Source organism: Doryrhamphus excisus, linkage group LG5, assembly GCF_037039965.1.
Source record: "Doryrhamphus excisus strain RoL-2023G ecotype Guam linkage group LG5, RoL_Dexc_Guam_v1.1, whole genome shotgun sequence".
Taxonomy (NCBI): domain Eukaryota; kingdom Metazoa; phylum Chordata; class Actinopteri; order Syngnathiformes; family Syngnathidae; genus Doryrhamphus; species Doryrhamphus excisus.
In genome coordinates, this window is record NC_136361.1 from 10,229,438 (window position 1) to 10,246,243 (window position 16,806).

General features: G+C 45.2%; 1 protein-coding gene across 1 annotated transcript; it reads right to left on the bottom strand.

Annotated features, from left to right (window-relative positions):
* Window positions 1–5,823: 5,823 nt before the first annotated feature.
* Window positions 5,824–12,674, bottom strand: LOC144898485 (uncharacterized). Its single transcript, XM_078790507.1, has 2 exons — window positions 10,870–12,674; window positions 5,824–6,418 (listed from the first exon to the last, which is right to left on the bottom strand). Exons 1-2 carry the CDS (start codon window positions 12,672–12,674, stop codon window positions 5,824–5,826), a joined length of 2,400 nt encoding a protein of 799 aa, XP_078646633.1.
* Between the last annotated feature and the right edge of the window lie 4,132 nt (window positions 12,675–16,806).

Genomic DNA, 16,806 nt, shown 5'->3' on the forward strand with positions numbered 1-16,806 from the left:
AGAGGCGGGGTACACCCTGGACTGGTGGCTAGCCAATCACAGGGCACATATAGATAAACACCCATTCACACTCACATTTATACCTATGGACAATTAACCTAGCATGTTTTTGGAATGTGGGAAAACCCACGCATGTGTGAAGGTGTGAAAAGAAACAAAAGAAAGGAGGGTCAATTTGGCAGACATCCTCATATTTTATATATGCATATATATATTCATATATAATATTATATATAATCTATTTTTGTGCATATTGTCAAGGGCGTCCTCTTGACATCTTTATTGTTTTGATTTCTACCTGTGGTCGTTGGTTCTAAGTGGAGCACTTTTACCGCTCGGTGTTGTTGCACGGTTGCGCCACGGGAGGGCGTTGAGGCTTGGTTGTGCGGGAAAAGTCACGCCCAGCAGTGAAGAAGAAAAATAAACTGCTGTGTTGGAAAGACACCAACTGCTTCCGTTCTTTGCTGTGTTCCAGGTTGGTGAAAAAAAGAAGTGTTTAAGTGTTTTTAAGAACGACAATTTGTAGTATTGTCATGTAGAGTGACTTTTGATACCTTGGTAATGTTTGGAGTTTGTTTTAGTGTAAATTCGCTAATGCTAACAAACCTGGCTTGTTAAAGGCATTGCTTAGCACTTATTTGATGAGCAAATACAACTACAGTGAAGAAGAAAAATAAGCTGCAGTGTTGGAAAGACACCAACTGCTCCCGTTCTTTACTCTGTTTCAGGTTGAGAACATAGTTTAGGGAGGTAAGACATGCACAGGGAGAACATGCAAACTCCACACAGAATGGGTGGAATTTAACTCGGGTCTCCTAGCTGTGAGTCCTGCGTGCTAACCACTCGGTCGCCAACTGAATAGCGGAACACTTAACTTCTTAAACACTTATTATTAACACTGCTTATTCTCACGAGGTATGCTGGAGCCTATCCCAGCTGACTTTGGGTAAGACTCAGGGTACATCCAGTACTGGTCACCAGCCAATGGCACAGCGCGTATAGACATTCATACCTATGGACATATTTAGAGTCACCAAGTAACCCAACATGCATGTTTTTGGAATGTGGGAAGAAACCGGAGTACCCAAAGAATTTTTAATTTAATTTTTTAATTTAATTTAATTTTAATTAATTTTTCTTGCTGACTGGTCTCCCAACTCCCTTGACATCATCACCCAGCTGCCCTTGTAATTCTGGGCTGCTTGTCATTTCTCACAATCATCCTATCTTCTTGGGGTCCAATCCAAAATCCAAAGGTTCCATCTACAGCAGGGGTGGGCGCCAGTTGCTTTCTAAGTATTTCAACTTTTAACATAAAAACTGGCCACATGACTTGCAAGTGGAATGTCTTATTTAGTTAAAAAAAACAACAAAAAAACTAAACAAAACTGTCAAATGAAATGACATAGTTTGATGTGGTCTGATGTTTAAAGTACTCCTGAAAAAAGGGATATGAGAACATACAGCTGATAGTATAACACTTTTACACATAAAATTAGACAAATAATTCAAGGAAAATTATAAGCATAAAATAGTGTGTGTGTGTGTGTGTGTTAAATATATGTTCTGGCCCCCCGGGCAATTTTGTTAACTCAATGTGGCCCACGAGTCAAAATATTTGCCCACCCCTGATCTACAGGGATTGTACAGCCTTCCCATGATGCCTGAGTGGACCGACTCAGAAGCATCCTGTCATGTGTCTCCGCATCCCTTGGAAATTTGGACACCTCTGCTATAAATTATTATTAAAACCAACCTAACTTATGCCTGGTTGCCCCCGGTACCGGGTATCTTGGGCACAAAGAGGTTCTTTGAAGTTTGACCTTTCAAGTAATATGGACTGAAGTGAAGTTGTTCTATCTTTAATCGCATTTGTTTAATGAGTTGGAGTGCCTTCAAAGCTGCTGATGACATCTTGCCGGCCGCTCATCAATCAGTCGTGGCATTTTCACATCCCTTCACCGAAGCTGTGTGTATGGGACGACAGGAGGGGGGCGGAGGGGTTAATGCTTTTTACCTTGCCTTCTCGCCTTTTTATGGCTTTGCTTTGTTTTTCAGGGGGTTGTGGGGTGTCCAGTTACCGTTATTGGAGAGAATCGGAGAATTCTATGGCATTACACAACAGACCGAGGGAAGATGCAGACAGATGACAGATGGGGTAATAGATGATACTCTGTACTAACTCTTGTAGTTGCGGCTACTGTAATTCCCATGCTGGTCTGTATTCTCAATTAGATCTCTTTTTCTTCCATCCTCCCCCTCCTACCACCGTCTAGACCAGAGCAGAAAATGAGAGAGGAGGAAATGCAGCATCATTTGCTTTCTCACTGCCAAATGGGAGAATCCCAGTGACTGGCACAAGGAGACGAAACACTTGCTGTTCCTTCGTGACCAAGCTGCTTCTGTCCTTCTGTGGGCGAGAAAAAGAGAAATTGAATAGGTGTGTGCTTGGACAGGGATGATGCTGTACAAGGATGATGCGGGTATGAAAGGAAAGACTTGTATGGTGTAAAACAGGGGCCAGGGGCCTTTTGGAGCCTATGGCTGTTTTTTATTGGACCACAGCAAATATCAACACAACAAAGTCATCTAGGTCTTTTTTAGAGTTCCATAGTTTGGGGCCAACCACAGAAAAGGCTCGGTCCCCCCTGGTCTTAAGTCTCGTCATAGGCACCACAAGTTGGAGCTGGTGCTCGGACCTCAGCGACCGCACCGGAGAGTAAACCTGGATGAGGTCCGAGATTTGGGGGCCAGCCCATTCAACGCCTTAAAAACAAACAATAAAATCTTAAAATCAATCCTAAAACAAACAGGCAACCAATGCAGGTAGGCCAGAATTGGGGTGATGTGCTCCCCCTTTTTGGTTCCTGTTAAAAGCCGTGCCGCAGAGTTCTGGAATAACTGTAAGCGGGAGAGAGACTTTTGGCTAATTCCAGAGTAAAGTGCATTACAGTAGCCCAGACGTGATGAAATAAAAGCGTGCATTACTTGCTCAAAGTTTTGCAAGGATAAAAAAGATTTAATTTTAGATAAAAGCCGAAGATGATTAAAAACAAGATTTTATAACTGCATTAATTTGTTTGTTGAGTTTAAAATCACTGTCTATTATGACGCCAAGGCTGGTGGCTGAGGGACGAATGTTGTTTTGGAGGGAGCCGAAGTCTATAGGGGGGCCTTTATAGTTGAGGAGGATTGCTTCGGTCTTCTCCTCGTTAAGCATTAAAAAGTTGTGGGCCAGCCAATCCTTGACATCCCTTAAGCACTCGAGAAGGGGTGTCAGGGGGGCATGGTCATTTTTTGCGAGTGGCAAGTACAGCTGGCAGTCGTCCGCATACAGGTGATAGGAGAGGCCATGCTTTTTAAGTACTGTGCCAAGTGGGACCAGGTAGAGGGCAAATAAAATGGGCCCAAGAATTGATCCTTGCGGGACTCCACAGTCAAGCGGAGCAGTGGAGGAGTAAGATCCCCCAAGTCTCACGGCAAGGCATCTCCCTGACAGGTACGACCTAAACCACTCAAGAGCAGACCCCCTGACACCCACACAATTCTCCAGGCGAGATAAAAGAATGGTATGTTCCACTGTGTCAAAAGCAGTAGTCAGGTCTAAAAGCACTAAAATGGCTGAACCACCAGAGTCGTTAGGTCGTTAAAAACCTTTACAAGTGCAGACTCAGTGCTATGAAAGGCCCTGTAACCTGACTGGAAAGTGTCTAAAATCCCATTCTCATCTAAAAAAGGTTATCTTTGAGATAAAAGGCAGTTTCGAGATTGGCCGATAATTTGATAAAATTGAAGGATCCAGACTAGCTTTTTTCAACAAAGGTTCAACAGTAGCCTTTTTACAGAAAGATGGCACGGTACCAGAGGCCAGGCTACTGTTGATGATGGCACACACAGAAGGACCCACGGTTGGCCACATCTCCCTAAAAAAGCGAGGTGGGACTGGGTCGATGGGGGAAGAAGAAGGCTTAAGACCCTTTACCATCTCCGTAATAAGCCAGTGACACCGGTTCAAACTGATAAAAACCTTTAGAGCACTGTGTCAATGTGGGCATATTAAAAGAGGGGGGTGATATATTACTTCGTACAGATGCAACCTTGTCCTTAAAAAACTACAAAAAGTTTTCACATGTCTCATATGATTGTTCCAGTATAGTGGATGGACTGGGATTTAAAACAGAGTCAATGGTTTGTTTGACGTGGGTTGTTAATATTGTCTGATATCAAGTCTGAGAGGTATTTTGTTTTCTCAATCTTCACCACATTCTGTTAATGTCTCCAACTGTCCTTGAGGATTTGATAGGAGACCTGTAGACCGTCCTTCTTCCACCTGCGCTCTGCTTTTCGGCATTCACGCCAGGCTGCTCGAGTGACATCGTTGAGCCACTCTTCCTGTTTAGCTTTGGGGCGCATGGCTTTCAGGGGGGCTAAACTGTCCAAGACAGTCGCACAGGTAGAAGTAAAGCAGTTCATCAGCTGCTCGGTGTCCAGTGCAGCGTCGGAGGTCATAAAAGACTGCGATGCCGTGGAGAACAGAGTGGCAAAGGCCAAGGCCGCGTCAGGCTTGATAAAGCGACCAAAGCGAACAGGAGCAGGCAGTGTGGTGTTACAGTGTGCGTCTAAGTCAAACCTAACCAGACTGTGGTCCGAGAACACCGCATCACCTACAGAGACGTTATGAACAGTAAGACCATAAGACAAAACAAGCTCTAAAGTGTGTCCATGTATTTGTGTAGCTCCTGTGTCCTGTGTCAAATTAAAAGCTTCCATTAACTCTAAAAAGTCTTTCGCCATAAGCGTAGAAGGGCAGCAGACATGAATATTAAAATCACCCACAATTAAAATTCTGTCATATTCTACCAGCATTGCAGCGACAAAGTCAGAAAAGTCCTGAGTAAAATCCTTGTTGTGCTTGGGTGGTCTATAAATGACAGCGCAAAGCACGCAAAGTTCGAAGCAGCTCACCTCAAATGAGCCGAAAGACACCATTGACAGTGGCTTATGGCGCAAAGACGCTTTTAAAATAATAGCAATACCTCCTCCATGGCCAGTGGTTCTTGGCGTGTTGATGAAGGTACAATCAGGAGGCACCAGCTCAGAGAAGGCAGCGGACTCACCGGCATTAATCCAGGTCTCCGTGATGAATAATAAATCCAAACCGTGCGATTTGAAGAGGTCCTGGAGGATAAACGTCGAAACTGACCCCGCATTCAACAGTGCACATTTCGTTGGGAACTTAAGTGCTGCTGAAACTGCATGGTTTAGCGGCCGAAAGTTGCCGGGGCTGACCCCGGCAGCGGCCCATTGAGGACGGCGAGGACGCAGTGCACGACGTTCGTCGTGTTGCCCAACGATCAGCACCAGCCAGGCCCCAACAGAAGCGAGGAAACGCCAAGAGAGGAAGCGGCGAAAACAATCATTATAGTCGCTCGGAATATTATGTGGGGACCGTGCCACCTCGGGAGAGAATGCCAGCCAAGCTTTGAGTTTCACCAGTTTCACCTCCTCCCCAGCAGCTGTCATCATCTGCTCCAACCACACCTGTTGCATCATTGGCCCTGGTGGGTCGACTTCAGGTGGAAGCTACGTTGTCCTGGGCGGGGGGAGCTGTCGCATCACTGCGTTAACTGACTCTGGGGCGGACGAGAACTTTATTGACAGCGGACTGGTCAATTTTCTCAACATTCCCACTGTTGAGCTTGTTACAAGAATGTCCACTCGCTAGATGGACGTCACCTGGCTTGCATTACTCGTCGTGCCATATCATTGCTATTGTCGGGCTACCGCCTCAAAGCCATTCATTTTTTTCTTATGCTGTCTCGCTCAGCACGTGATGCACGTCTCAAACCCCAGCATCCTCAAGCCGGTTGCTTCCTCCATCCTGAATCCTCCTCCCACACGGTAGGTTGACAGCCACTCGGCATTCACAGTAAGGTCCATCCTGGATGCCCGAAGACTGGGCAGGAGAGTGCAGTTTCTGATCGAGGAATCATCCTCTCTGCCTCCCCGGCTGGAGCTACAGAGGGCCTCAGATGGGGTTTGGGCTCTGGAGCATCCAGCCGCTAGGCACGGGAGCCATGGGTTGCAGGGGCTTGAAGCCGCAAGGTTTAGGCATCTGATGGCGTCATGCAGCTTGGCACGAGAGCCAGGTTTTGGGAACCCTTGGGACTTCGTGATTTGGGCACAGGAGGAATCTGGGGCATTATGCAGTTTGGCATGGGAGCCAGGGTTTGGGAACCCTTGGGGCTGTGTGGCTTGGGCACAGGAGGGATCTGGGGCATCACGCAGCTTGCCACAGGAGCCGGGGTTTGGGAACCCTTGGGACTGCGTGGCCTGGGCACTAGAGGAATCTGGGGCGTCATGCAGCTTGGCATGGGAGCCGGGTTTTAGGGAACATTGGAGCTGCGTGGCTTGGGCACTAGAGGGGAACGTGTGCCGTGCTCTTCTCCGTGTTGCATGGGAGGCAACGGGGATTCCGAATAAAAGGTGGGCGGCAAGCCCTCATCGCCAGAGATCCACCAGCCCCGTGGGTGCGGGCAAAGCCAGGGCCGACTCCCCAAGACCCGCCCCCGAAGCATCCCCCCAAAGAGACCAGCAAGGGGCCACACCCACGAGATCGGCAGGAGACCATACCCCACTAGGGCAGAAGGGCATCGAGGGCCACACACCTGCAGGCACAAGGGAAGGGAGCCCGTCCACGTCCGGAGGCGCTGCCCCCCCACACACCCCCAGGAAGCGGAATCCGGCCCGCTCCAGGTAACCCCAGGCCCGACCACTGACGCAGGACCGCCCCAGCCGGGACAGAAGAGGCCCGGACCCACTGCCCAGCGCCAGACCCCCCGCAGAGCCCACCTCCCATATATCTATATAGCTATACATACACACACACACACACACACACATATACATATAATCATAATAAAACTAATAATTTGTAAGTATTTAAAACAATAAATACATAAAAATAGCTCAGACACACGCGCACACTCCATCCAGTCAATACGCACACACGCAAGCACACACGCAAGCACACACCGTGGACGTCCCCGAGTGGGGCGTCCGGGGTGCTATAGGGCGGAGGACCAGATCCACAACCAGGCCCCGAGCCCAGGGAGACACAGACCGCCAAGGGATGGCACACCAGACTCCCCTCGACCACTCGAGGGGCGCAGGCGGGCAGCAAGGCACCCCACCGCGCCAGCCGACACCCGCCAGCAGCTCACCCCCGGAGAGCAAGTGCCACAGCTCCAAGCCATGGGGAGGCCAAGCACCAAAGCCGAGGAGTGAAGACCAGCGCTAGGCCACCAACGGACCCCACCATCCACCGGGAGGCCTGACCTCCCCCAGAAACAGCAGCACACCACCCACGCACCGGAGAACCATCCCCGACAAGCCCCAAGATAAGACCGGGGACGAGCAAAGACAAGGAATGCGATGCAGCAGAGCATAGAGACCAGTGGTAGCAGGCACCCAAATGCCTGGGCCACCCAGGCCCCCGTCCCTACGAGCGAGATCAGGCCCCATCCCAACACACAGCCCGGTCCCCCCAGCAGCCACCACCGCACAGCAATCCAAAGCCACCACCGCAGACTTCACCAGCCACCAGCAGCATGGACCCCACTGCCCGGAGACCGCTGAATGCCCCCTCAAGGGCACGGTGGTGCCCACGACCTAGGACTGACCAAGGGAGGTAGCGCCAACCACGCCCCTAGGGCAAGCACCAGCATCAGTTGTCAGCCAGTCCAGCCCGCCAACCCCCCCCAGCGATGGCCTCCAGCCACCCCACGCAGGAGGCCCCACCAGAGATTGTGCCAGCTACGTCACCCCCAGACCACCAGGAGCCGCGGACAAACCACACGCCCCAAGGCAGTTCCCACAACCGCCAGAACAGCAGGGGCCGCGCCCCGGCGACACATCCATCACCATGTTTAATTTTCATTTGAACATGCATCAGATTACAATTGAATGCATCCCATAATCAGTTCACAGTTCCACATGTCCAAAAGGAGTAGGAAGAAGCAAAGCTTATTAAATCCTACCCCTCCATCTGGCACTTTTACAATCACTAACTGTTACATTTGTTCACTTCCTTCTTTCCTAATATAGCTTAAGTTTTTTTAATTTAATTACATTTTTTACATTTTTAATTTTATTATTTTTATTTTTTTTATTTTTTTGTCATGTACCGAAGTACGAGGTGATATGACCATACAATGACATAATGTATACCATAGTAACCATCAATATAGTGACATATATACAGTAAACCTCGGATATATCGGACTCGGATATATCGGAAATTCGCTCACAACGGACAGATAAAAAAAAAAAATAAATTCTGTAATGCATTTCCAATAAAAATTCATTGCATATATCGGATTTTTTATAACGGATTTCGCCTATTTCGGACAAAATCTCCAGTCCCGTTCCAATTTCCCTCGCATATATCGGATGGCCGCATCGTGGCCTTTGATCCATCTTTGATACGATAAACGTAAGTGCAAACGATAATGACGTCGCATGCTATTGAAATGTATGGGAACTTGCCGACTTGTCAATAGCCTGTGACGTCATTATCGTTTGCGTTTACGTTGCTCGTTTGGTTTCTAAACCTCCCTAATAGCAACAACAAGGCATTTCTACAGAGAGAATTTTTTTTTTTTCCGTTGTACATGCTCATGTACATGTCTGTAATTCATACAAAGATGTTATAATCTTCAGCTTTGGCTGTGAACATGGATCAAAGAATGTTCCCCCATGGCATTGCGCATCCGTGTAATGAATGTGGCGGACATTTTCCAGTATACGCATATAACGGATTTCGCTTATATCTGACAAAACCAGTGGGAACAATTGAATCCGATATATCCGAGGTTTACTGTAGCACATCATGACTGGTTCAAGACTCTTCATCCTTGTATTTAGCAAACATCAACTGCTTGTATTGTTTCTTGAATTGGCTCATCGTTGTGTATTGTTTGATTTCCTTACTCAATCCATTCCATAGTTTGATTCCACATACTGAAATGCTATGGCTAGCATAACGTAGTCCTAGCATAGAAGTGTTTCAAATGTACGTCTTCCCTGAGATCATATTTCTCCTCTCTTGTAGAGAAGTATTGGATGACATTTTTAGCTAATTGCTTATTTTTAGCCTTATGCATTATTTTAGCTGAAGATTTTAGAAATAAGGAGTTAGTATGTTCTCTGTAGGCGGCAATATGAATTATCCTTACTGACCTTTTTTGCAGTACATTTAGTGGGTGGAGATTGCTTTTATAGTTATTACCCGCCTGCCCGTGGGTAACGGCCACATCGTGGCCACATCGTAGCCTTTTTTTTTATCAAGTTGAAGTGGTAATTTTAATAAATTATGTTTACAAAGTTGAAATACTATGACAATAATATCCAAATGTTTTATTGTTAAAAGAAAATTTACAAGAAATTGAAATTGAAATAGCTGGGGAAAAAAAACCAACAGAAATGAAAGTCCCTGTAATTTCATAAGTCAAGTCAAGTCAAGTCAAGTTTATTTATATAGCCCTTAATCACAAAAGAGCCTCAAAGGGCTTAACAAGCAGGCAACAGTAGATGATAGACATTAAACAACAAACGACATCCCCTGATCTGAACCCCCATCAGGGCAAGGAAAAACTCAAAACCCATTAAAGAAAAAGAAACCTTGAGAAGGGACCGCAGATGGGGGAATCCCCCTTCTAGGATGACCAAGCTGCAATGGATGTCGAGAGGGTAACATGTGACAGTTAAATATAAAGAGTATAAATATAAAGAGTATAATAGTCCAGGTCCAAGATGTAATGCCATTAGGACAGTTGGGCAGCCGCGGGTCTTGAGTTGATCACCATCCCTCTGCTGCAGCGCCTCCACAAGGTAGGCCACGTCAGATGTCCAGTTCCGTCAAGGCAACTTCCAAACAGCCTCTCCTGGACCCCCCCCCTCCACCGGGGGGGGCGGTATGGGAGAGAGAAGGAGCGGCAGTCAACACAGGCAGGGAATATTTTTAACTGAACGCTAAAGTATAGAAATGAGTCTTAAGTCGGGACTTGAACATTTCTACTGAGGTAGCAGCTCTAATATTAACAGGTAGAGCATTCCACAACGTTGGGGCCCGAATGGAAAAGGCTCTAGAGCAGAGGTAGGGAACCTATGGCTCGGGAGCCAGGTAGGGCTCTTTTGATGATTGTATCTGGCTCTCAAGCATTTCTTACCACAATAAAAATTTATTTTTGCTAACATTTTAAACCATCACAGAAATGACTGTTAAAAATAATATTCAAAATCAACAACTTTCTTATGCATTTTAATTCGTCCATCAATATTCTGCTGCAATACGGCCAACCATATCTATCTTTCCTGATGATATTTTCCAGGTCAAACACCAAAACTTGATTATTACTGGGTAATGCTGTAGTCTACCTCGGTCATTGAGATGTCAAAAAAACATGTAAATGTAAACTTTCCTCCTTTAGTCAAATAGCTAAAGCTGCAGAACCAAGCCTTCTGACGACGATGGCCAAAAGAATGAAATATGTCTACGGAGTACGGTGCAAAACTATGCAGCAGCAGAAGTTGTATTAATGGCAACAAGTATTTGATTTATTATTAGACACTGCGCTGCTCACGAAAGTGTGCTGGCCACACCCCATTGGCGTGGGGTAGTGTGCCTGGTCTACGTAATTAGAGCCCATTATCTAAAACTGTTGGTCTTACATAAAAATGCACACATTTTATTGTATTCAATGTTTAAAAAATGTATATGGCTCTCACAGATACACATTTTAAAATATCTGGCCTTCATGGCTCTCTTCGCCAAAAAGGTTCCCGACCCCTGCTCTAGAGCCTGCATACTTCTTTCTGGCTCTCGGGATAGTCAAAAGACCGGCGTGTTGTGAGCGTAGGTTTCTAGACGGAGCATAGGGTACAATTAGGTCAACCAGATAAAAAGGTGCCAACCCATGTAATATTTTGTAAACCAGAAGCAGTACCTTAAAGTCACATCTTAAATGAACTGGGAGCCAGTGCAGGTTGGCTAGTATTGGAGAAATATGGTCACACTTACGTGTCCTTGTAAGAAGTCGCGCTGCAGCATTTTGTACTAACTGTAAGCTTTTGAGACTCGCCATTGGAAGACCAGAAAGCAGTACATTACAGTAGTCAAGGCGAGACGTGACAAATGCATGGACTAGGGTCTCTGCATCAGAAATGGATAGAATAGGTCGTATCTTCGCAATATTGCGAAGATGAAAAAATGCTGTTTTAGTAACATTCTTAATGTGTTTATGAAAGGATAAAGTCGGGTCCAATATCACACCCAGATTTTTTACAGAGTCACTTTGGGAAATTATACTATTATCAAAACTCAGAGTGGTGTCCTTAAACAGGCGGCTCTGTTTAGCAGGGCCGATGATCACCATCTCAGTTTTATCAGGGTTCAAGAGTAAAAAATTACAGGACATCCAATGTTTAATATCAATGAGACAAGCCTCCAAATTAGAGCAGTCGTGCAGGTCAGTTAACTTTAGTGGTACATATAGCTGAGTGTCAACCGCATGAGAGTGAAAGCTAATCTTATGTTTGCGAATGATGTCGCCAAGCGGCAACATGTAAATGTTAAACAAAAGAGGGCCGAGCACTGAACCTTGTGGAACTCCACAAGTGACACCACAGAACTCTGAAGTCATATCATCACAAACGACACGATGCGTCCGATCCTCAAGATAAGATCTAAACCAAGAGAGTACCGGACCAGTAACACCAATATATGTTTGAAGGCGTTCCAGTAGGATAGAGTGATCGACAGTGTCGAAAGCAGCACTGAGATCAAGTAACAACAATATTGTAGATGTGTCACAGTCCATAGATAGAAGAAGATCATTTGTCACTTTTGCAAGGGCTGATTCAGTGGAGTGGTTCATCCTGAAACCAGACTGAAAAGGTTCAAAAAGATCACCCAAGACCATGTGATCATTGAGCTGTTGTGCTACAATTCTTTCAAGGATCTTGGACAGAAATGGGAGGTTAGACACCGGCCTATAGTGGGAAATACTCCGGTCGAGGGTTGGTTTTTTCAGCAGGGGTCGAATCACTGCAGTCTTGAAAGCTGCAGGCACAGTGCCAGATGAGAGTGATAGATTAATTATATTTAAGATTGAGGGGGCTAGAATTGGGAACAATTCTTTAACAAGTTTCCCAGGAAGCGGGTCAAGCAGACATGTTGTCTGTTTTGCTGCACTGACAAGTTTTGTAAGATCGTCCAGAGATACTTCCTCAAAGTAGGAGAAACTAGTGGGACAGAGGATGGAAGTAGTCCCAGCAGCGGTCATGGCGGCCGGCATGTTTAAACTGTCTGGCGGTAGGGTGTCCTTTATTTCCTTCCTGATGAGCTCAACTTTATTTGCGAAGAATCGCAAGAACTCGTCGGCTGAGAAAGGGGAACTACTAGGAGAGGTCCTCTTCTGGGTTAGCAATGCAACTGTGTCGAATAAGTATTTAGGGTTATTTTTATGGAGGTCAATTAGTCTAGAAAAATTGTTGTTTTTTGCCGCAACAAGAGCCTGTTTATATTTAGTCAGACTATCTCCCCATGCCTGTCGGAAGACCTCAAGTTTAGTTGCACGCCATCTGCGCTCCAATCTCCGAGATCCAATCTCCATAAGAATATCATCCAAATTTTCAGAGAAGAAAAGTTGTATTCTAAAAGAAAATTTTATGAGGATAAACTAAACAAAATGAGATCATGAAACTGAATACAAATGTAAATAATGGAAAGTTATATTTTGATTGATGTAAGGAATGCACTATAATGTTTCATATATTTACCCAAATAAAAAAAAATAATAAAAAATTATGTTATAATCTTTGGAAAATTGGGTTGTGGAAAAAGTAATAATATGGTGAGAATAAAGTCCAAATATGATGAGAATAAATTGGAAGATGATTTAAGACAAAAGTTGAAATAATGGGAAAATGAAAACAATGACATGTAACCATCACAACAGTCACTCAAGCAAGCAGGAGGGTTTGGAGGGGGAGGCGTGAGCCATGGTTTTCGGTGCGTACCCCTGGATTATTCGCTGGAAGGCCTGGACTGTAACCCTCTTGGAAAGTAAGGATCTACTTCATGAATTAGTCTGACATCTTCCATCCGAGATCCGAGATTTGCCACCTTTCAGTTTCTACCCCGTTTTTGCTTGAAGCTCTGCGCTGTTTTGGTGCCCCCCCCCCACTCCTTCCTCATTCAAAGGACGAGGGGTGGTCCCTTGACGTGCCACAATCAATGGAGAGAGAGAAGCAGAGCGTGCGATGGAGGGCGAGAGGGTGAAGGACACCATTGGGCTGCGGTGGCTGTGTGCCAGCCCACTTTGATGTGCTGCACCTTCTTTTTCACCAACTTTTAGGAGGAGAGACGACTTGAAACAGCAGCACATACATCCTTGCATCCTTGGCACTGGATGTCCTTCCTCTCATCACATTCTCACCACCCTACCTCATTTTAGTTTCACCTCAAACCTTCTTTTTTTTTGTCTTCATCTCTACCCCTCGCCATCGACACAAACCACTTACCTTTCTATTTTGGGAGGGTTTGAATGGCAAGAATTCCACCTCCACTAAATAAAAGCCTAAAATGGGTACTTCAAATATTTAGCAGTCTGGAGCAAAGTAGTAAAGTAGTCTATAGCTGACATCATGGGAAAGATGTACAAGCTGTAACCTTTGGCTTTTGGAGTGGACTCCGAATGTAGAGGCAGAAGACAGGATGATTGTGAGAAAGGTGAGGGGGCAGCCCACAATGACAAAGTTGATGATGTCGAGGGAGTTGGGAGCACAGTCAGCAAGCATGAGTAAGACACTTTTCTGTCATGAATTGAGATTCTGCAGTGAAGAAGGAAAAGTAAAGGAACTGACCTCCCTGTTCCAATACTTGCAGGGCCTCGTATGTGGATCAACGTCTAGCTTATACCGCCTGTAACCACATGTTGGGTCGCAGCCCCAGATTCAGAGAAGGTAAGGACTACTGTAGGTTTAATAAACGCTTACCTGGAGCATACTTGTGAAGACAAGCAGCTTGCCGCTTGTCGTCACGGGGAGCCCATTCCGGCTGACTTTGGGTGAGAGGTGGGGTACACTCTGGACTGGTCACCAGCCAATCACAGGGCACATATAGACAAACAACCATTCACACTCACATTCATACCTATGGACAATCTAGAGTTGCCAGTTAGCAGAACATGCATGTTTTTGGTGGCTTGGATTAAACCAAAAAACAAAAAAACTCACACACACATGGAGAACCAATGTAGAGATACCAACTAACATCTTCCAGATATACTGACTGGGTGGCCAACATGCTGACCACTCGGCCACCATTCTAAATCCAACTGAAGTACTCGTCACACTAAGAACAAAGAAGCTTGAATCAAGCAGAAGCAGCTGGAATGGAGACATTTTAAAATTGGCACCACCTTTGGGAGAGGATCTGAAATTCCTAAGCTTGGCTCCTTTTTTCTTGACGGTGTGTTGTGAATCGACAATGCATCAGTGGTGGGTGTCAGAACCTCTGCACTGTCCATGCCGGGGTGCCCACTGGTGGAGTCCACTTGGCTCCTTTTTTCCGTGGCGTATGACGTGATGTGACTTTTCAGCAGCAGTTGACTGTTTTTTTATGTGATCAGAAAATTTGGAAGGTTGTTGGAATATTGTACAAATATTTAGAGTGCAGTTAGAATATCTTTTGAATGCTTTTCTTTTTTTTTTATTTTTACACTTCACTCAAAAGTTGTTGACATGCTAAAAACATTTAGGCCAGCCACATGAACGGGCCCTAATATTTGGAATGCACTCGGAATACAGTCAGAATATTTAGAATGCACTTCAAATATCCAGTAATAACTAATACATTTTCATTCAGATGACATTCTGGCTGATTGTGTGACTGTATGTCATTGTGTGTCATTGTGTGTGACTGACCAATCACGGAGTGTGAAGAGTGAATACATAATGAGTATTTTCTTTGAACAGGAATACGGATAATGACGTAATGTACTTGTTTCATACTCTTATCCTGAACAAATGCATTATCCGTAACGGATACTTTTTTATACCCTGGCTCATCCCTAGTCTATAGCTAACATTAGCTTATTTGAGCATATAGTACATTTCTAAATTTAGTGTACATTAATATCTTTGGGCCCTTTCTAAATTGTGCACATGATGGCTTTGACTTTGTCTTTTCTATGTTTTGTTGACACAAATCAACAGCACTATTATCATCATCTCCTACCGTCACCCAGCTAGCAGCCAAGGCTAAACCAACTCATGTTGACTCACAATCTCCCTTCTTTTTATTTCATTTTATGTGTTTTATTTTTGAACAATTACTGTTGTAATGCTGAAGGCCAGCAGCACCTGCCTCCTGGCAAAACTTGATTGATTTCATCCACATCGCGTGGTAGACATTTGATCACGTTTGGGGGCATAAGTTGGGGGCATGCCTGTAGAGGGCGCCTGTCTGCCATGTGCTGACTGGATGAGGATTCGGTGAGCACTGAGCATTAATAAATATACTTTTTTCCCCCCAAAGCTCACTTTTTAAGGGCAAAAACCTTCCTTTGTTTCGACAAAAGTACAAAACACATTTGTATTTGTGTGGAGACAGCCTCAGTTATTGACTTACGGGTGCTGATTCAAATGTATTTCAAGTGCCCGGAATGTCGAAATACAAAAAAGCCTAATTTCCAGTCTCCCACTCCCAAAGCATGTCAGTCTGTGCTCCACTTAGAGGCTTTGACAGATTGATGCAGATGATGAAAAGGAGCAATGGAAATGGATGACACACAACTCACAAGACGAGACAATGCACAAGATGCTTTTTCCACTTTTCTGACCTATAAATTGCTTAAGTTGCTTGAAACGGTACGCTCTCGCCGTGAAAGGTCCAAACGGCGCCCTCACTTCCGGCTTCTGAGCATCATGGCACCAACAGTGCCTTTGGCAAAGTGTGTTCGACAATGAGTGCTCCTCCTCGGGGAGGCGAGGTTGGAAGCAGCGCTACACATCCGGCATCTGCTGAGCTCCGTAGCACCAGCGGTCCATACATGGTAAGTCATGGGGTCTCCACCAGCAGATCACGAGCTGCCCTCCAAAGACTTTATTCATTTATTATCAACTCCTATACAGTGCATCCGGAAAGTATTCACAGCGCTTCACTTTTTCTACATTTTGTCATGTTACAGCCTCATTCCAAACTGAATTAAATTAATCTCTTACCTCAAAATTCTAGACAAAATACTCCATTATGACAATGTGAAAAAAGTTTTTTTTGACATGTTTTGAATTTATTAAAAATAGAAAACAAAATAATCACATTTACATAAGTATTCACAGCCTTTGCTTAATACTTTGTTGATCCACCTTTGGCAGCAATTACAGCCTCAAGTCTTTTTGAATATGATCCCACAAGTTTAGCACACCTATCTTTAGGCAGTTTTGCCCATTCTTCTTTGCAACAAGTCTCAAGCTCCATCAGGTTGGATGGGAGACGCCTGTGCACAGCCATTTTCAGATCTCTCCAGATATGTTCCATCGGATTCAAGTCTGGACTCTGGCTGGGCCACTCCAGGACATTCACAGAGTGGTTCTGAAGCCAATCTTTTGAGATCTTGGCTGTGTGCTAATGTTTACTGTCTATATGGTCAAGGTACATGACCAGTCTACTGAGGTCAAGAGCGCTCTAGAGCAGGTTTTCATCCAGGATATCTCTATATATTGCTGCATTCATTTTTCCTT